Genomic DNA, 22,376 nt, shown 5'->3' with positions numbered 1-22,376 from the left:
TATACCAGTGTTATAAAAATTAATTTATTTTTAAATTATTTTTAAATCGGAAAATCGTAAAAATATTTCAGTCACCCTTAGAACATCATAATATTTAGTGACCCAACTAAGTGATGGGTCAAATATCCACACCCAGTTAGCTATACCGGATCTGATTTCGGGTCTAAATTTGAATAACTCTAAATTCGAATCTAAATCATTTCTGAGAATTTCGTTCCATAAGGTACAACTACAAGGATACTACGAACAAGGAGTCTTCGATTTTCTAAACTGGTCACAATCTTCAAATTCGCATCAGGTTCGTTCTTTGTTCTTCTTCGTTTTTGCCGTAACTTATCTTAGGCAGAAAGCTTACGAATGAATATGTAGTGTCTGATACCTGGGTTTAGGAACGAGGAACTGGAATTAGTATTACCTGCAAAATTGGAGTTCAGTTCACTTTGATTGATGTGTGGGTCCCGGTGATAATTAGATGTGTCTTAACTTGGTAGAAATACTGTAATGGCATCATTCGGAGGAGATAGTGAGTCGTTTCAATTAATGTTGTGGGAGCCATTACGCTTTTGTAGTGAGGTTGAGGAGCAAACGTGTAATGATGAGGAAAACCAGCCGTCAATGCAACCGCTGAGTATGTATTTTAGTCCAAATCAGTACAACAAGGTAATAAAGTTAGGTACTCGGTGTTGGATCCACAAAGCGGTGGAGAATCTGGAGTCGCCATCTCTGAGACTGAGACCCGAGGAGCTAAGATGGTTTAGCGAGCATCTTCAATTCAAGCACTTCTGGCATATGCACAAGGCCATGTATTTGGATACAACCCATAAGACTCAGGGGTTGTGGATACTCCTTCTACGCACAGCAAAGACAGACAAGAGGAGAGAGTGTTGGTTTGTTGTTTCCAATTCGATATTCGCTTAAGGAACATGGACTCATATCTGGATTAGACTGCCATGATTATCCAAAGAATTATGAGAAGATCGGCAGTAGTGATTTTAAGGAGAAGTATTTTAAGAAAGGAATTGTCCATGCACTTGCTGTTGTTAAAGAGAAGCATGAAAAGATGCGTGGTGGACCTGATCGCTTAAGAATGTGTGTTTTGTACTTTCTAGCAAGCTTGTTATGTGGTAAGGCTAAGACTGGAAAGGGAGCTCCCTCGGTAGACCCTTTATTCTTGAGGATTGTAGAAGATCTCGATGCGTGTAGAACATTTCCTTGGGGGAGGTATTCATTTGATGCGAATCTAAATGAAATTGAACATACATTGAGGCACTTCAATGGGGTCGTCGAAACCGATTCTTGGATATTTCCTGGCTTTGTTACTCCATTGGAGTTGCTACCTTTTGAAACAATACCTTGTCTGAAGGACACATACAGAGAATAAGCTAAAGGAGCAGACATAGGGTGTCCTCGGATGTGTAAGACAAAGTTCAGACCATTCACTCTAAAAAGATTTCCACTGTCGGACCTCTACGAAACACTCAGTAATACCAATGATATCCAGAGTATCTTGGAACCATCTGCTGATGAGGAAGATATGTTAGCTGGTATCATGGAAAGGTATGAAGACCCATATAACAGTGATACAATTCCTGATACTTGGACGAGTCGTATAATTGATGATGGGAAGCCGATATTCTGGAAGGATATGAGCTTGGACGATGAAAAAAACCGAGTTGAACCAGCAAAGAATGCCTCCTCTAAATCTGCAGCGCCGAGTGGGATTGTGGACCAGATTCAAGGGTTGAATCTTTGGTTGTCGGGTAACTGTCTTATCGTTATTAAATTATGATATCTAAAACGACGCGTGTGGGAATAGAGAAAGGCAGCACTTGTATAGTGAGATTAAAGCATGCCACCGCTTAACTTCTTCTTCTATAAATACCACACCCTCGCCTTCTCATAACACCATCGCAGAGAAAGAAACATTCCCTAAACTTCAAAAAAAAAAAACTCTTATCTTTCCCTTTGCTAACTCAAAACCTTAATTTCCCCAAATGGCCCACTTTCCTCACAACATTCCTCCGGCGTCATCAACACGTCCCGAATACTGGATGCGCCGATACCTGATTGACCTCCAGCGAAACCCGCCGCCGATATACTCTGCTAGGGTGGAGGCGGAGGACGTGTTTGTGTGGGCGGCGACCATCACCCGTCCGCCGGGAACTCCCTACGAAGGGGGTGTCTTCAACCTCCACATCATCTTCCCGCCGCAGTTCCCCTGGAAGCCACCGAAGGTGCACTTCCGGACCCCCATCTTCCACTCCAATGTGAGCCACCGTGGCAACATCTTCCATCCGATGCTCATGCTTAATATGTGGTGCATCGCGACATCTGTGGCCCAGATGCTGATGAGTCTGGCCCAGATGCTATTGCATCCACTGGTGGCGGAAGGCGACGTCGTGAAGGAGGAGGTGGCGGTGATGTACCGGGTAGACGGGGCAAGCTACGAAGAACTCGCTCGTAGCTTCACCAAGATCCACATCATGGATGGTTAACATTACATCCATGGCAGAGAAGACTCTAAATAATTATGTTTTTTTCTGTTTTTTTTTTAATTTTCGTTGAACTTATTATTATGTTTTCTTTATGTTTATATTTGGTTATTATTATGTATTTTTTTTGTGATTAATAAAAATATTTCACAAACTTTTGGGTCTCATAACGTTGACGTTTTAATAACCTGTATTCAACCCTAACATCTGATAAGACTTGGTAGTTGGACCAGTTTTACATTGAGAGTCGACGCATTTATTCTTTTATTTACCCCATATCCGCACTCATTTATAGCCCCATTTATACTGGTTATGCGGGAAGACGTCATCAAGCAGACGCCTTGTTTTTCATTCATAATGGATAAACGTAAATCATGGGAATTTATTATCTTATTCAAAGTAATTATTCTTAAAAAATAACTTTTCTAAAATAACTGAGGTTAAACCAAAAATTACAAATGAAGATATCCAAAATTCTAAAATCAAAAATTGAAAACAAAAAGTGAAAAACAAAATACTAAAACCTACATCGTCTTTGCATCCTCCATAGCCTAATTTTGTTCAAGCAAGAAAAAGCAAGATTACAAGTATAAGCATGAGCAATCAACGCCAATCAACGCCTTATACTTGTAATCTTGTTTATCTTGCCTGAACAAAGACGTCTCATATTTCCGTTCACCTAAACCTTGTATTTCCCAGTTTGCAACATCAGGTGACCAAACTCGCTGACCAAACTCGCTGACCAAACTCTGACTCGCTGATCTGACTCTTCATCAAGTGAAATACCCATCCTTCTTGCTTTTATGGTGTAAGTATGATGGGTATTTCATCTGATGAAGAGTCTGAGATCAGCGAGTAAGAAATTGATGATTATTTTCGTGTTTATGTGTTTTTGAAGGACGACATTTCTCCAGGGTAAGATCTGACTCGCTGATCTGACTCTTCATCAAGTAAAATACCCATCCTTCTTGCTTTTATGGTGTAAGTACGATGGGTATTTCATCTTGATGAAGAGTCTGAGATCAGCGAGTAAGATATTGATTATTATTTTAGGGTTTATGTGTTTTTGAAGGACGACATTTCTCCAGGTTAAGATCAGACTCGCTGATCTGACTCTTCATCAATGAAATACCCATCCTTCTTGCTTTTATGGTGTAAGCACAATGGGTATTTCATCTGATGAAGAGTCTGAGATCAGCGAGTAAGAGATTGATGATTATTTTAGGGTTTATGTGTTTTTGAAGGACGACATTTCTCCAGGGTAAGATCAGGAATATATATATATATATATATATATATATATATATATATAGTCAAGGAGAGGATGAGTAAAAGAAGCCAATTAGATTCAATGAATAAATTGTTTTTCGAGGAGTCGTGTTTCAATGAATTTTATTAATTTTCAATACATTAATGATAATAACCAACACCTCAATTTTCATTAAATACCCCACTACTCATTTCATCTCTTTATTCTCTACTTGTTAGAAACCCTAATTTTCAATAACTGTCTGTTCATCAAGTGAACTCTCTCAAAATGGCACGGCCGCATCTTCTTAAGATATGTTTTTATTTTCTTATTTTGTATTTTTGTTTTTTTTTATTTTGATATTTTCACTTAATTTGTATTTGCAATGATGATATCTTTGTATTCACTTTTCCAACATTAATTATTATTTGGAATTGATTTTTTAAATTTATTTTCAATACATTAATGATAATAAATGATATCGTTTACCAGGTTTGGTAGTTGTACCAGTCTTACATTATAATTGTAACACGTACATGCGTCACCAACCACCGCCCACTTATCCTTAAATACCCTAGTCTCCTTCTCATTTCATCATCCCAACCTTTCATTTCCTTTTAGAAAGAAACGCTTACCTCGTTGATGAAGTCGTGGACGAGAGGATGAGGAACTGTGGAGCATGAGTTGAAATCCAAATATCATTCTGCAAGGTTTCTCATCCTCTTCGCTCTACGACTTTGTTCCGCCTCACTTATCCTTCTCGATATGAAACCCTAAGATTGTACAGAAAGTGGTTGATGAGAAGATGAGCAACTTAGGAGCCTGAGCGAAGAGTTTGGAGGAAAAATTCAAACACCAGCCTCCTAAGTTGTTCATCTTTTTCATCCACCCCTTCTTGCACCATCTTAGTAAGGATCCACTCAGATCGCCTTGTAATTTAGGTAACCGTACAATATGAAGAAACCCTAAATAATAGAATGTCGTATAATTGGTTTACATGGGGTTAATTCTTCCAGAAAAAATTAAGAAATTATAAGTTCTGGTACAAATTGGTATAATTAGGCCCAACTACGTTCAACTTTGGAAAATTTAAATCTCTCGTGGAAATTGGTATAATTCGGCCCAACTACGTATAACTTTGGAAACCCCTAAAATCTGGTACTAATTGGTATAATTCGGCCCAACTAAGTGTAACTTTGGGAACCCCTAAAATCTGGTACTAATTGGTATAATTCGGCTCAATTACGTATAACTTTGGGAACACTAAAATCTGGTACTAATTGGTATAATTCGGCTCAACTACGTATAACTTTGGTAACCCCTAAAATCTGGTACTAATTGGTATAATCCGGCCCAACTACGTGAAAATTCTTGAAATTATAATAACTAGTACAAATTGGTCATTAAACAACGGGATTCTTACATAATTGTATCAGTTCTAAACATTAAACCCTAAACCCGCCAATACACCTTTCAGCTTTGCAATCTCTTCAGCATTGTTGTTAAGCTCCATGTGCATTTGCTTGATTTGAAATTCATGGCTTGACATTTTTGCAATCCTCGAGCGCAGGTCCTTAATCTCACCTTTTAGCCTAGAAATCTCATTATCGACAGCGTGATCCCATTTTACCCTAAAGTGGTAGCCGTCGTTCTACACAACAATTCATAAACTTAAACCTTATACACTCAACCCAGGAATTTTAAATCAATCTAAATCCAGAAAATTAAAGTAATTCAAACCTTATACACTTTGCAGGTGTAATATCTCTTTCCTGGATCTTCAGAAATCTCCTGGATGATTCCTCCAGCACATGGACAAACTGTTGGAATCCCAAATTCTGCATCGGCTACGTGGTAAAGGCGGTCGATATGTTTCTTGTTTCTCTTCTTGTCGCTGTAGGTCGGGTCCATAGTCGCTGTAGCAAAGGAAGTTCTCAAATTTGAAGAGAGATAGAGAGAGAGAGGAATGTCCCAAGAGAGAGAGAAATGAAATTCAAAATGGGAGGAAGTTCGAATTTTGCTGAATTTGGGTATTGGGGGGAAATTCAAATTTGAATTATATTACAACTACCAAATATAATATTATTTAAGTATTACACGTAGAAAATGGGGTCGTCCCTCACGTGGGGAATTCGCTCACGTGCCGCCGCCAATAGCTAATATCCAATAACGCGTGGACACATGTCACTTCTTCATATGAGGTTTGATACGTTTTTGTACGTAGTATGACAGTTATACAAACTCTCAAGTAGTTGTACATTTCCGATTTTAACCAAAAAAATTATGTAGTTGAACTTTTCACAAGTACTAGTTAATTTGTTGGCCCATCATTTTCATGTAATCAGATTTCGTTTTCGCTTTTTTACGTTCTGTTTGATGCCTTATGTGGTTACTCATCGTGAACTCTTCATAGAACATGATGTGTATTATGAGAAAACTTGTTATAAAGTTCAAAGATTTATAAATTGCATATTTTGGCTAGTTTAAATGTTAATCATAACATAACTATGCATATAATCTACGAGAATGTAATCGATTTCATATCATTTGGTGTACATGAAATCGATTTCATGGTTATTGTAATTTGAAATTGGTTTAACGAACCGATAAATACCGAAACCTAGAACCAAAACAGAATATATTCATATATTTTAATAATATATTAACTGAGAATGTCTGAAAAATGTCATGTCTGATAAATGTATAGTCATCTACTCCACTTACTCTGTCTGGCCTACAACCTTTTATCTGATAAAGTAAAAAGTAACTGATTGTAACTGATATGTGTCTATTTCTCACGGAAGCTCATTTTCTGATGAAATGAAACAGAACATTTCTCACTCGTTTTCCATAATTGTTAGAAAAGCATTGGACACATAGAGTTTTCTTTATTTTTAGCACGAGAGAACAAGCAAACCCAAAACCAAGAGCTGAAAATAGTTGAACATAATTGTACCAAGTTATTCATACTATTACAAATTAAAATTGTTAACTCTTGTGAGAACATAGCTGTAACGTCTTTTTCCATTCTCACAATGCTTCTGATTTTTTTATATATATATTTTTTTTATCCATTTGTAATAGTTTCCGTTATTTCACCCCATTTCAAATTTCAAATCCATATTTGAAGATATCTTTCTCCTTTATCTATTCAAATTTCAAAACCCTCTCTTTTAAGATTTCGTCAGAATGATAAACAACATGCTTTTCCAGCCACGAGATGTGTTGATTGATATATTCGTAAGGGTAGAGAGAGTCTGCTGCTGATGCTGTTTCATTTGGTTTTACGTCGAAGATTCTAAGCCAGATGTTGAAAGATCCAGAAGTCATCAAGGTGTTGAACCTGTCTGAATTCGTTAAGCACCCCCGTTTAATTGCTCGCTCCCCGGATTTCTTTGAGTCAGTGGTCAGTCATGGTAATCCATACGCCTTGTACCTTCGTGGCATGAGCAGGATGATTCTCGATGTTGAGATCGACAATTCGGTGCCTTTTTTTAACCGGGCCTCTAAGGCGGGAATTGATGCGGCGACAGTCATGATGGCAATCTGCCCCACCCGCATATGGTTTCTATCGAAGGGGCCTGGAGATCCTAGACCGTATCGATGGTTGGAAATCACGGATGATGTACATAGAAGAACTGGGGGATCAAGTAATGAACACTATGTTGATAATGGTGAATAATGGTTTCCAATATCTGCCAGCAGTCTTGACCGATTTCCCTGCATGTCGATTCCAGTACTACAACAAGTGCTGTGAGCTCTGCTTCCTCTACATGTATTACCAATGTGCGAAGAATTTACTACTTCTGTAACTGATTACTACCTGGGAATGGCTACATATCCGTTGGAACTAGTTATGGCTACATATCCGTTGTGTTATTGATTAGTCAAAAACTCCATATTCTGCTTGTAGTCAACTTCTTTTTACTATGAACTAATTTTCTATTGTTGTTTAGTATGAACTGTTTAGTCAACTCCGTATTACTATGAACTATTTAATATGAAATGAAACAGAACATTCTCACATAGTTGTACCAATTTATTAATACTATTATAAATTAAAATTGTCAACTGTCCTGAATACTAGATCCACCCTGAGTATTACGCTCAGGATTACTGCAATTAAAATAAGCAAACCAGTCTCCACCATGAGTATAACCCTGCGCATTCCCCTCAGGATTACTGGCATTGAAATTTGGATCCCTGCCTTCATTCCCTTGAGTATTACCATTCGCATTTCCCCTCAGGATTACTAGCATACCTGCCTTCATTCCCCTGAGTATTACCATGCGCATTCCCGACTCCATCCTGAGTATTACCCTGCCTTTTCTTATGCTTATTACTTGGCCTTGGCCCACGCTCTCCAACCGATGCAAATCTTCTCTGTTACCTTCTTCCAGCTTTTTTCGGGACCTCAGGTGGTTTTGGGGCAGTCTTCTTTTTGATATCATCTGGAATTACCCATTGTGAACGATGAGGAACAAGGTATACCGTCTTGGCATATGCAAGTGCCCACAATTCAGTAGTATAATACTTCGAGCACAAATCATGCGAGTGAATGTCCTCATTTCTATCTTCCCTGGCCATAAAAATTCTCACTGCGGCAAGTGCATGAACGCAAGGATATTTGTCTATATCAAAACATCTGCATGAACAAGATTTGGTTTTCAAGTTCACCAGATAAGTCTTCTCATCTCCACCGACCACAGCGTATTCAAGCAGAAACGAGTTCAGCTCAGTCACATTTAAGGACTGAGCAATTTTAACTCTCATGTGTAAGACATTTTCGACATAGGGAACCAGTTTATGTGCTCCAGGTGCTGTAGCAGCCTCCTTCCTATGTTTGTTAGACCACTCAGATACCTTTGACAAGATGGCATCCATCATAGATAATAAAGCATACTTCCTCGCATCATCAAACACGCTGTTCATAGACTCTACACAATTACTAGTGTCGATGTTGTACCTTTCTTCCGGAAAATAGCACCTTGCCCATTTTTCCTCAAGCAAACTATTACGTAAATACGTAATTGCATCCTGATATCTTTCTGCCAGTTGACCATAAGCCACAAGAAACTCAGCCTCTGTACACTTCCTCGCAACTTCCATGAACTTGCCTATAACTAACTTTCTCTCTCTCTGAACGTTCACTTTCACATTCTGGGCCAAAGGATAAATGCAATAATCTTGCTTAGCTTTCGGGTACATATCCCTTATTGCATTGATCAGGCTTACATTCCTGTCAGAAACAAACACCAATTAAGAACTGTCAGGTATACGGGTTTTAAGCTTAGTGAAGAACCAGTTCCAACTATCATTCTTTTCCGCATCAACTACCCCAAAAGAAAGGGGATAATAGTGAAAATTCGGATCCTGAGCTGTTGCAAATACAAGGCATCCACCAAATCCATTCTTCAAAAAAGTTGCATCAACAATTATCACTTTCCTCATTGCCGCAAACCCTTCTATGATAGGACCCAGAGCGACGAATAGGTACTTGAATCTTACTAACTCATCCACTTCAACACTTGATGTCGTACCAGGATTAAACTGCTCCAGCATGTACAAATACGAATGCAGATATTCGAAACTCTCTTCTGGAGTACCACGAACATAACTTATAGCTTTATGTCTGCCTCTCTATGCCGTTAGTATGATACCTCCACACGACCTCTAGTTTGAACCAAAGCCATGGTATCTCTAGGAGTTGGTGGTTTTAATCGACCTGGGTAAGTTTTACTAACAACGCCTGCAACTAACCCAGATGTGCCTTTCCTTCGTTTGCTGCTAGTACACGCAGAAGCCCGAGAGCAAGAATTCATTTTCCTATATACTCTAACCGTGAAAATATTTGACTGAGCTGTCTTAGCGGCATTTATATAGCAGTTACATCCAGTTTCAGCTTGACCGTATTTCACATAATATCGTTTCTTATCAGACTTGTGTACAGTGATGCCAAAACAATGTTTATGAGAACCTCTATAAACTAAATCTATTAGATCCTGCTTACAGGTAAACTCTGCACCAACTCTCAGTTTCAAACCGTCTGCCCATTCACGTTGAATACGTTGTTCTTCTACACAGTCTGGAGGATCAACAATATCAAGCATTCGATATGTTTGACTTATGTCATCTTGATCTCCACCGTTTTCCTCATTTTCACGAGATAGATTAACACCTTCGTCATTCTCCATTACTGGCACATGTTATTGTTCTGTTGAATAACAATAGCACCATCATTAAACTCAGCATTGCCGACAAAAACGCCATCACTCGCTATATCATTAGCTGCACTCACCTCCTTGACATTCACAACAACAGGACTTACCCTCTCTACACGTGAAACTTGCTCGGCCACCTCAGACACTCCATCTACATTGATGACCTCTACATACAAGACACTTCTGCGTCCCTCATTATCAAACGACGTCAGATAGATACCGAGATCATCGTCATCTAAAATATACCACTGTTTCTTCGTTTGCACTACTACGGGAATATAATTCAGTTTCAACTTTGTGGATGATTCTCCTATCTCAACCTTCTTGCATATCCTATCCACTGAATCAAAATAGCTTATTTCCTCTAAGCCTGATGTCTTAAACAATATACCGTACATGGAACCTTCTCTTGAAATCCATTTATCATCGATACATGAATAATGTCCTCCATAATCAAACAATATGTTTGTTATCATTGTGTTCTAAAAAATATATATATATATATATACACTGCATATCAACTTAACTCATTAATACCAATTTTTCGAGTTATACGAAAACTTCTACTATAACTCAATTGTTCTAGTTATCCTGAATCGGCGAATTTGGTGTACAAACTAAATCTCATTACGATTAAACCTCACTAGTCAATTAAAAGGAATATGCGACCCAATGTGAATAAAAAAATTAACTCTCCCCATTCTGAATTGCCCTATTTTGTAAATCGAAATTATATCCAAAACTCAATTGTTCCTAGGCAAAACATTCATTTAGCGATTTCACAAGAAATTACAGAGGCCGAGGATGAAGAAAAACTTACTTTCGTCCTTCGGCGTTGGAATGAAAGCGTAAAAACCCCGTCGAATTTCCTGAATTAAAGTGGAGAGGAGATATTGCATGCAAACCCAGTTTTCTGATTTCAGCAAACCCAGGAAAGTAGAATAAGACCAGAATCGACCTGATTTCTGATTGGCTTAAAATTTGGTCCGAAATGTTTTAATTGGCTATTTCCTATTGGTCGACATTTTCCTCCAACATTTTTGATTGGTTGAAACTAACACTTTTGATTGGTTGAAATTATCAAGAATTCCAATTATTCATTTTAGTTATTGCCCAAACAATATGAGAAATGGGCTTCTTGTTGGGCTTTTCCATTAATAGAATTGTCGACAAAAAGGGCAATATGGGGATAACAAGTTTCATTGAAATGTTTTTATTGGCTGAAATATCTTTCTTTCCTATTGGTCAACAATTCCCACCAAGACTTATGATTGGCTGAACATTCTTAATTCTCATTGGTCAATTATTCATTTTCCTAATGCACAATTAAGGGTAATATGGGGATAACATGTTTCATTAAAAGGAAGGGGGACCACCGCTGGTATGAGAAAATAACTTGGGCAGGGTAGAATAAATCATCACTACTTACTGTAGACGAAAATTTTTCCCCTATTTGTTGGGATAAATTCGATACTTTCTACGACGAATCACGTGCATGTACGTAATGTCTATGGTTTTTTTGCAGGTATAGTCTCTTTGGACCAAATTAGGTAAGCCTAATACGACCTAAGCATATAGCACCGGGCCTTGAATCCATTCGGATTCGGGAGATCCGGCACGATAGGCCATCTGTTCTTGGATTCTTCGTATCTGACATCATGAGTTTGGAAACTGAGTGGTCAAGAGGAGGAGAGGTCACCTTCTCTATGTCATATGCCTAAACTTGGTAATATATAAGGGTTTGAGATATAAGGAAGAGTGGTCCGCACAGGTACCCGGAGAGCGGAGTCATCCATCTAAGCAACCTCGGCAGCCCGGTCCCAGTATCAAGGGATCAGGCCAGGTATGAGTAAATCCATAAGCAGGAAACACTATTCAAATTTCCCTTCATTGACAATAGAAATATATCTTAGTCTGATTTGATTGCTCATACCCTGACAAACCTACGAGATTGACATTTAATACATCTTTCTTATATGTGTCAGGCGACACTGATCTTTCACAGGACCCAGAGGGAAAAGCATAGGTTCAGCAAGAGATATACCGTGCCTAAACCGTCGACCCAGCCTGTACACTGAGAGCGATAGACACGCGCCAAAGAGCGATCTCGTAGCAGGCAGAACATGCTAAGAAAAGTTGGTGAGAGCGTCAGAAGTGTGACGCAAACACGAGATTCGAACCTAGTCAAGTTGGGTCGTGGACCGATCCGTCCGATTCACTATCCACAGACCAGGTAAAATCCTATAGTTATTTTATCCATTCTCTAACAAGAAGGGGGACACTCTTTTTATCTATTTTAAGGTTCAAAATATCTTTTTAGATGCTTGTCAGTCTTAAACGCTAGCACTTGAGGTCTTCCGGTCACTATTCCGACCATCTCTTCACTTCTTCTCCACGGTGGTTCCTAAGCCGTGGAGCTCTTCCACCAACAAACTCTTCTCTTTTTCTCGTTTCACTACAACAAGCCCATCACCTGTAAAGGCTCGAATTGATTCCACCATTGTCAGAAACACTTAGCCCACTATCCTTCCTTAGTTTTTCAATCTCTTTCTGCTCTCCGATTAGCCATTTAGTAGTCTTTTTGGTTGTTTTCTGATTTGAGCGTCAGAGAACCTTCGAAAAACACACCTCTATCGTATTTTCAGAGCTTTCACATAGTTTTCGGTTTTGCAGGAGAGTATGATGTGATCCTCCCAAGGATCGGCACTCAGAAGCTTGGTAAGAGATAGATCAGGGACAGAAGCTTGCGGAATGAACTTCTGTTTGAAGAGATGAATAGATCAGGTAATAAGATTCTCCCTGAAATCGACACTCACTAAACTAGATCAAGGGGATAGCCTTGCACACAAGCGAATTGTATCAAGGTTTGTGGGTTTAGATAAGACTCCAAGGGTTGCGGAAGACCCTCGATGAATGGTTTCCGAATCAACTAAGGATATTACACACCAAAGATGAATCGAAAGGACTTGAAGGATATTACACACCAACAACAGGGTTTGATCTTACTTAGAAAGATTTTGATTAAAGATAAGATAGTTTCCAAAGAGAGTTTACAAACGAATATAAAGAGAAACACATGTGAGTCTTCAAAGCATTAAAGTGTCTAGGAACTAGTTCCTTGAAAGCTGGCCAAGTTTGAATTCGAACTCTTATTCACACGCTCCTCTTCTTCTTCTTTGGACTCGGCTGATGGGCTTAGATGTGAGGTGATCCAAACTATGCCTCATTAAAAACCTATCTCAAGAAAACCCATTGGGACAAAACTTGAGATAGGGAAAAATAGTACATAGTTGGATCACAAGCCCATTAGCCTTCTCGGACTTGGATCACAACTAGTGTAGTTGTGCCCATCTCTTTTCCCTTCTGTTCCACAAGCGTTCCTTGCTTAAGTATTTCCCCAACAGCTTCCTTGAGCCTCTTAGCCTTTGCTCGGGTCATGGGACCTTTTGTAATGAGCAAAGGGTCTTCTTGTTCCGTTTCCTGATCCTTTTCTTTACTCCTCAGTTCCTTAGCTTCCTGCGGTTCTCCATCTGGTTCCCACTTGTTATTGATGCTATCCAAGATCATATCATCCCCCTCTTCTTGAAAAGGATTTGTCCTCAAATCTGGATCATCTGCAAAATAAGGAATCAAGTCAGAAATGTTGAAAGAAGAACTTATCTTATACTTACCTTGGAGATCAAGTTGATAAGCGTTATCATTGATCCTTCTAATTATCTCAAAGGGTCCATCCACTCTTGGCATCAGCTTAGACTTTCTTTCTGCTGGAAACCTCTCCTTCCTTAGGTGCACCCAAACGAGATCTCCCTTTTCAAAGGTAAGCTTGCGTCGGCTTTTGTTAGCGTGCTTGACATATTGCTTTGTTTTCTCCTCTATGTTAGCTCTGGCCTTCTCGTGGATCTGTTTAACAAGCTCTGCTCTTTTCTTTCCATCTAGGCTAGTTCTTTCACTCAAAGGAAGAGAGGTTAGATCCAAAGGCGACAAAGGATTAAAGCCATAAACAATTTCAAATGGCGAGAATTTAGTAGCTGAATGCACTGAATGGTTATATGCGAATTCTACATGAGGCAAACAGTCTTCCCATGCCTTAAGATTCTTTTTAATCAATGCTCGCAACAAGGTAGACAATGTTCTATTCACTACTTCAGTTTATCCATCAGTCTGTGGATGACAAGTAGTGGAAAACAAGAGCTTTGTACCTAGCTTAGACCATAAAGTTTTCCAAAAGTAGCTTAAGAACTTGGTATCTCGATCAGATACTATGGTCCTAGGCATACCATGTATTCGAACAATGTCCCTAAAGAACGGATTAGCTACATGCGATGCATCATCAGTCTTGTTACATGCAATAAAATGCGCCATTTTAGAGAACCTATCAACTACAACAAAGATCGAATCCTTTCCAGTCCTAGTTCTAGGCAATCCAAGCACGAAATCCATTGATATATCAGTCCAAGGATGATAAGGAATTGGTAAAGGTGTATACAAACCGTTGGACTGAACCTTAGCTTTAGCTTGCTTACAGGTTGCACATCTTGAGCAAACTCGCTCAACGTCCCTCTTCATGTGAGGCCAGTGAAAATGATCTTGTAATACTTTCAAGGTTTTGGCTATACCAAAATGACCCATGAGTCCTCCTCCATGAGCTTCCCTGACTAACAAGTCTCGAATAGAACAATTAGGGATACACAAACGATTATGAAAGAAAAGGAATCCCTCTTGTCTATGGTAATAACCCGAAGCAAACTTAGCACAAGACTCATAAATAGTTCGAAAATCCGAATCAGTTGAGTACAGAAGTTTAAGTTGTTCAAAACCAAGAAGTTTAGCATCAAGAGTAGAGAGTAGAGTGTACCTTCGAGACAATGCATCGGCAACTACATTGTCCTTACCTTTCTTGTATTTGATGACATAAGGAAATGTCTCAATGAATTCAACCCACCTCGCGTGCCTCTTATTAAGCTTTTGCTGTCCTTTAAGATGATTGAGGGATTCATGATCGGTATGAATGACAAACTCCTTGGGCCACAAGTAATGTTGCCATGTTTGTAAAGCCCTGACCAAAGCGTATAATTCTTTGTCGTAGGTTGGGTAATTGAGAGTGGCTCCTCTAAGCTTTTCACTAAAGAAAGCAATCGGTTTCTTGTCCTGCATTAGCACAGCTCCAATTCCTATACCTGAAGCATCACATTCTATTTCAAAAGTTTTAAGGAAATCAGGTAAAGATAATAGAGGTGCATTAGTAAGCTTATGCTTCAAAGCTTCAAATGCGGCTTCTTGAGCTTCTCCCCATTGGAATCCCACATCTTTTTTGATAACTTCTGTAAGAGGGGCGGCTATAGTGCTGAAATCTCTGACGAATCTCCTATAGAACCCGGCCAGGCCATGGAAACTTCTAACTTCGCCGACAGTCTTAGGGGTTGGCCAGTCTTTGATGGCCTTGATTTTCTCTTCATCCACCTTAACGCCATCTGCACTTACAACAAAACCTAAAAAGACAAGGTTATCTGTTCCAAAAGTGCATTTCTTTAGATTGGCATATAGCTTTTCCTTTCTCAGCTCATCTAGAACAGCTCTCAAGTGCATTATATGTTCGTCTAGATTCTTGCTATAGACAAGGATATCATCGAAATAGACAACTACAAAGACCCCTATGAATGCTCGAAGGACATGATTCATCAACCTCATGAATGTACTAGGTGCATTAGTTAACCCAAATGGCATAACAAGCCATTCATATAAGCCATGCTTAGTCTTAAATGCAGTTTTCCACTCATCTCCTTCTTTCATTCTAATCTGATGATATCCACTTTTAAGGTCAATTTTAGAGAATATATTAGAACCATGCAACTCATCCAACATATCATCGAGTCTAGGGATAGGGTGGCGGTACTTTACAGTGATATTATTGATGGCTCTGCAATCTACGCACATTCGCCAGCTCCCATCTTTCTTAGGCACAAGCAGAACCGGTACAGCACAAGGACTCATGCTTTCTCTTATGTGTCCTTTCTCCATTAGTTCATCGACTTGTCTTTGTAACTCTTTTGTCTCAACCGGATTAGTTCTATAAGCAGGGCGATTAGGCAATGAAGCACCAGGCATGAAATCAATCTGATGTTCAATGCCTCTAAAAGGAGGTAACTCTTTAGGATTATCTTCAGGGAAGACATCATTGTATTCCTGCAAAAGAGTTTGAATTTTACTCGGCAAAACCGGTGTGAGGTTAGTCATATTGGTGAGAGCCTCCTTAAACACAAATAAAAGAACCGGTTGGTTAGTACTAAGAGATCTTTTGACATCACCAGCCCTCAGGTAGAAGTTAGATGCTTTAGTAGGCGGCTTCGTCTTTTGCTTTAGCTGCATTTGATCCTGGTAGACTTCTTGTGGCGTCAAAGGTATGAGGGTTGTCTTCCTGCCTTTAAAAATAAAGGAATACTTGTTAGTAAACCCATCATGAATAACCTTTCGATCTGATTGCCATGGCCGGCCTAAAAGTATGTGTCCTGCGTCCATGGGCAACACGTCACACTGTATCTCGTCTTCATATCCTCCAATAGTAATAGGGACCATGACACGGCTGTTGACCTTTAATTCCCCATCATTATTTAACCAGTTGAGCTTATAGGGTCGGGGATGCTTCTCGGTGGCTAGGTTGAGCTTTTGAACCATTTCTTGACTTGCTACGTTGGTGCAGCTACCTCCATCTATTATGAGACTACAAACTTTCCCTTGTACAAGGCACCGGCTATGAAACAAATTCTCTCGCTGCTCCTCTTCCATAGCTTTGGCTTGCACGCTTAGAGATCTTCTTGATACTAGTAAAGAACCTTGAGCAGGAAGCTCTTCATGTTCAGAATGAGACTCGGCTTCAGACTCAGCTGTTGATTCCCATTCGCCATCGTCCTTGAGTATCATGATCTTCTTATTTGAACACTCGTTGGCGTAATGCCCTCTACCAAGACACTTGAAACACTTAACGTCTCTGGTTCTTGTTGATCCCATAGCTTTGTTTCGGTTATCTGATACCGAAGTGAATGACTTAGGTTCCTCTTTAGAGACACCAGCTGGCTTCTCTTCTTTTGATACTGAGCTCGGCTTCTCCTCTCTAGAATATCTCGGTTTAGTAGGCATTCCCCCAGCTCCATAAAAGGTTTTGGTGTTTCTCCTCTTGAGCTGTTGTTCTATTAGGATGGCCTTGTGCAACATATCTTCTAATTCCTCATATTGCTGCATCTCAAGCTTGTCTTGAATTTCTCTGTTCAATCCTCCTAAGAAACGAGACATGGTAGCTTCAGCATCTTCTCGAATATCAGCTCGGAGCATCAAGGTCTCCATATCTTGATAGTAATCTTCAACAGACCGGTTGCCTTGTGTGAGCCGTCTAAGTCTTTGGTGCAATTCTCTATGGTAATGACTTGGCACAAACCTTTTCCTCATGAGAGATTTCATCTCTTCCCAAGTATCAATCGGAAATTGCTGATTTCTTCTTCCAGTCGTAACAACCTGATCCCACCAACAAAGAGCATAGTCGTAGAACTCGGTAGTGGCTATCTTTACTCGATTAATCCCGGCGAATTGTTGGCAATTGAACAACAATTCAATCTTCTTTTCCCACTCTAAGTAGGCATCAGGGTCGTTTTTGCCGTGAAAAGGAGGGATCCTGAGTTTAACTCCTCCAAAACCCTCTTGAACTCGATCTTCCTTGCGTCGCCTATGCCTTCTTCGACTGTCTCTTGAACAACTACTAAGAAGACCGTAATAATCTGTGGCCGCATCATCTCTGAGAGGTCTAGTCGGCTCCAAAACCTCCTCAAGTTCTTTCCCTAGATCTCTGCTCTTCTCCTTGTTAGCTTTTGGTTCGGTCTGTTCTTGAATCTCCTGTCGAAACTCCTCGAGGCTTACGGTCACAAGCTTCTTAACTTCGGCTAACATTGCTTCCATGTATAGCTTGTTAACACCATTAGCACTGGACTCTTCCTGTTGATCACTCATTGTTCCTGACACAAGGATAACACGGAATCACTAGCAACAATTCTCTGATCGTTTTACAAGACAAAAGTGACTATTCGTGATCCACAAGAAATCATGATCGATAGTTTGAATTCGAAAAGTCAGATTTGCAAAACACAGATCCGAGCCTAGAAGTTAAAAAGGCACTTAGATCTATCCGATTTGATAGCAACTAGATCTCAGATATTTGATCCTGCTTAATAAATCTAGGTTATTTTGATGCAGTAGAACACAAGTAACAAAGTCGAATAAACGGTGATGATGATCAAGCTTTGTAAACTCAAAAAAAATCGAAAAACAACAAGGAAAGATACAACCTGATGTTTTCGACGATCCAGCGGTTTGAGTGCTTGCTCTGATACCACTTAATAAGATTCTCCCTGAAATCGACACTCACTAAACTGGATCAAGGGGATAGCCTTGCACACAAGCGAATTGTATCAAGGTTTGTGGGTTTAGATAAGACTCCAAGGGTTGCGGAAGACCCTCGATGAATGGTTTCCGAATCAACTAAGGATATTACACACCAAAGATGAATCGAAAGGACTTGAAGGATATTACACACCAACAACAGGGTTTGATCTTACTTAGAAAGATTTTGATTAAAGATAAGATAGTTTCCAAAGAGAGTTTACAAACGAATATAAAGAGAAACACATGTGAGTCTTCAAAGCATTAAAGTGTCTAGGAACTAGTTCCTTGAAAGCTGGCCAAGTTTGAATTCGAACTCTTATTCACACGCTCCTCTTCTTCTTCTTTGGACTCGGCTGATGGGCTTAGATGTGAGGTGATCCAAACTATGCCTCATTAAAAACCTATCTCAAGAAAACCCATTGTGAAAAAACTTGAGATAGGGAAAAAGAGTACATAGTTGGATCACAAGCCCATTAGCCTTCTCGGACTTGGATCACAACTAGTGTAGTTGTGCCCATCTCTTTTCCCTTCTGCTCCACAAGCGTTCCTTGCTTAAGTATTTCCCCAACAGCTTCCTTGAGCCTCTTAGCCTTTGCTCGGGTCATGGGACCTTTTGTAATGAGCAAAGGGTCTTCTTGTTCCGTTTCCTGATCCTTGTCTTTACTCCTCAGTTCCTTAGCTTCCTGCGGTTCTCCATCTGGTTCCCACTTGTTATTGATGCTATCCAAGATCATATCATCAGGTTGCTGTTCAGAGTTTAATTTGATCACAAGAGATAGAAGAGAAATGAAAAAGATGCTGCAGAAGCAGCGATTCACTCTCAGGATAAAACAAAGAGAATAGAGATGATAAAGATGCTGCAGAAGCAGCGAATCACTCTCAAAGAGACAAAGGATTTCGTACAAGTTTGATAAAGAGAAAGAGAGAGTTTATTTGATAAAAGTTTGATGATCCAATCCGGGATGAGTTCTCATAAGAGATTACAAGATTATTTAAAGAGAAGAAATGTAGAAAAACAAGGCAAACTCGAAAATGACAAGGAAATAAATGCAAAGTTTGAATAACTCTTCAAGTCACTTCTCCAGCCTCTTGAACTTCCCTTGGACGAAATTTGTCTTGGGCTTAAGTCCTTGAATCAACAATTGGGCCTTGAGAGAAGTAGACACCATTGCCTCCTTAAAAACCTTCCTTTGGAAAACCCATTGGGACAAAACCAAAGGTAAGGGAAAAAGAGTACAACTGGGCCACTTACCCAATTGTTGATCTTCTTGAGCCTGAATCAAAACCAGTGTGGTTTGTGATCCATCTTCTCCAGCCGGGCTCAAGCGATCTTCTTTGTTCCATAGATAAGTAGGTATCTCGCCAATGCCTTCCTTGAGCTTATTAGCCTTAGCTCCTTTGTTTTTAGACCAATATCTCTCGGCTACAAGCTGATCCTTAGCTCCATGCTCTGTTTCAAGCTCTCCTTTCTTGATGCTGCTCAGTATCACATCATACTCCCCCAGTTGAAAAGGATTTGTCCTCAAACCAGGACCATCTGCCAAGAACAAAGCTAAGTTAGAACCATTAGAACTTGAATTCGGATAATGCTTACCTTGCAAGTATGTTTCGGCAGTGATCTGTATTGGAGTTTGAGGTGTTCCATGCTTCCTAGGATCCTTGAGGTCAGAGTGTTCAAGTTCCACACGTCCTCCAGCCCTCATCCCTTTTCCTTGTTCGTTTTCAGCTCCTTTTTCAGTGGTGGTTTGATCGTTTACAAGCTCCTTTTCCTTAAGGCTCTTTTTGGTGAAGATAAGGCCTTCGGATGGGTTCTTCATAGGAAAGATGCAATCTATTTGTCCAAACTGAATTCTGTTCCAGTATTTATCTTCTAAAGGTTCAGTTGGCCTAAGAAAATCATCCTTAGAGTCCTGCAAAACAAAAGATCTTCCACTTGGCAGCTCCGGTGCAACATTAGATAAACTCAAAAGAGTTTCTTTATAAGCAGACTTACGACTAGATGATTGAGAGATTAGAGTTCTTTGGATATTACCAGATTTGGCAAGGAAGTTTAATTGCTTGTAGGTGTTGTTCTCAGCCTGTTTTCCTTTCTTCTTTTGATCTTGATAAATCTCGAAAGGTGTCATTGGAACAAGAATGTGCTTCCTGCCTTTGAACTCAAAAGAATACTTGTTGGTGGAGCCATCATGAGTCACTTGTCTATCATACTGCCATGGCCTTCCCAACAGGATGTGACTTGCCTCCATAGGTAGAACATCACAAAGAATTTCATCCTCATACTTTCCAAGGGTTAGAGAAACCGATACTTGGCTATTAACTCGCATTTCACCTTTATCATTGAGCCAATGCAAATTGTATGGCTTAGGATGCTTCCTCACGGTCAAGCCAAGCTTATTAACCATGTATTCACTTGCTACATTGGTGCAGCTTCCTCCATCGATGATGAGATTGCACACCTTGCCTTGCACATGACATCTTGTGTGAAACAGGTTCTGTCTTTGTGCTTCCTCTTCTGCCTTAGCTTGCACGTTTAGAATCTTTTTCATCATCAAAAGATCTCCTGTAGCAGCATACTCCTCATGCTCTTCCACTGAATCTGAGATTTCTTTTTCATCTGCTGATTCGTACTCACCATTGTCCAAGAGAATCAGAACTCTCTTGTTAGGACATTCACTAGCGATGTGTCCTCTTCCTTGACACTTAAAGCAGACTATCTCACGAGCTCTAGTAGTTGATGATTCAGTTTTGACCTTGAAGTCTGATTTAGCAGGGAATGATTTAGCGGACACCACCGGCTCAGCACTTGGTTTTTCTTCTTTAGCAAGACTTGGTTTAGCCGTAGATGAGCTAACTCCAAAAGTTAATCGAGATCCTCTCCTCTTGAGCTGTTGTTCGACTAGAATGGCTTTGTGATATATCTCCTCTAGATCAGCATAGGTTTGCATCTCCACTCTGTCTTGAACTTCTCGGTTTAACCCACTCAAGAACCTAGCGATGGTTGCTTCTTCATCTTCTTCAATACCAGCCTTGATCATCAGAGATTCCATTTCTTGAAAATAATCTTCCACACTGTTGTTTCCTTGAGTCAAGCGCCTAAGTCTCTGGTGTAGCTCTCGATGATAATGACTAGGGACAAAGCGCTTCCTCATGAGTGCTTTCAACTCATCCCAAGTATCAACAGGCGGCTCTCTATTGCGTTTGCGGCTTGTTGTGATCTGATCCCACCAGTTTATGGCATAACCATAAAACTCTGTAGCAGCTAGCTTCACCATCTTGAGATCTGAATACTCTTGACAATCATAGATCATCTCGACCTTCTTCTCCCATTCCAGATAAGCGTCTGGATCATTCTTGCCATGAAAAGGAGGAACTTTCAGCTTCATGCCTCTCATGTCATCATCAACACGTTCTCTTACTCCTCTTCCACGTCTTGGACTGCCTTGTGAAGAATTATCATCACCAACATCATTTCTAGGCTGTCTCTGCTGGACATGAACTCCATTGGTATTTCTTTCTTGAATCCCCCTTGGATTAGGTTCTCCTTGTAGCTGATCAATTCGCTGATGTAGTTCTTCTGCTTGAGTTTTTATCAGTTGCTCAAACCGAGCCATCATAGCTTCCATAAAGAGTTTGTTGCTATTGTTGCTGTTGTCTCCTTGCTCTTCACTCATTGTGACCTGAAAAACAAAACAGAAAACAAGACCAGTAACTAGTTCTCACAATAGACCAAAATGCAGAAGTGACTCTTCGTGTGACACAAGAAATCTATCAAAAGCCCTAGAATGTGATCGGTTGATTTTTAAACAAGCACAGATATGGCCGATGATGAGATCTGATAATAGAAACTGAATGGACAAACTAATATGAGCAGATCTGATGTGGAGAAGATGAAAAGACAAAACAAAACCTAGGGATGAAATACGTGATGCAGAGGCAAACAACACTAGATTTAGAGGCTTATGATGCAAACTAAACAGATCTAAAATG

The 22,376-nt window shown here is 39.8% G+C and overlaps 3 protein-coding genes across 3 annotated transcripts; 1 reads left to right on the top strand and 2 right to left on the bottom strand.

Annotated features, from left to right (window-relative positions):
• Positions 1 to 1,994: 1,994 nt before the first annotated feature.
• LOC18025416 (ubiquitin-conjugating enzyme E2 28) lies at positions 1,995 to 2,495 on the top strand. Its single transcript, XM_006408526.2, has one exon. The coding sequence runs from the start codon at positions 1,995 to 1,997 to the stop codon at positions 2,493 to 2,495; it is 501 nt and encodes a 166-aa protein (XP_006408589.2).
• Positions 2,496 to 7,808: 5,313 nt separating this feature from the next.
• LOC112089259 lies at positions 7,809 to 9,935 on the bottom strand. The gene is made up of 4 exons (XM_024160328.1): positions 9,402 to 9,935; positions 9,044 to 9,291; positions 8,132 to 8,980; positions 7,809 to 8,016 (listed from the first exon to the last, which is right to left on the bottom strand). The coding sequence occupies exons 1-4, from the start codon at positions 9,933 to 9,935 to the stop codon at positions 7,809 to 7,811; spliced, it is 1,839 nt and encodes a 612-aa protein (XP_024016096.1).
• Positions 9,936 to 15,133: 5,198 nt separating this feature from the next.
• LOC112089258 lies at positions 15,134 to 17,957 on the bottom strand. Its single transcript, XM_024160326.1, has 2 exons — positions 15,201 to 17,957; positions 15,134 to 15,139 (listed from the first exon to the last, which is right to left on the bottom strand). Exons 1-2 carry the CDS (start codon positions 17,955 to 17,957, stop codon positions 15,134 to 15,136), a joined length of 2,763 nt encoding a protein of 920 aa, XP_024016094.1.
• Between the last annotated feature and the right edge of the window lie 4,419 nt (positions 17,958 to 22,376).

Source organism: Eutrema salsugineum, unplaced genomic scaffold (genome assembly GCF_000478725.1).
Source record: "Eutrema salsugineum unplaced genomic scaffold, Eutsalg1_0 scaffold_12, whole genome shotgun sequence".
Lineage (NCBI taxonomy): Eukaryota > Viridiplantae > Streptophyta > Magnoliopsida > Brassicales > Brassicaceae > Eutrema > Eutrema salsugineum.
This window is presented reverse-complemented; position numbering and strand designations above follow the sequence as displayed.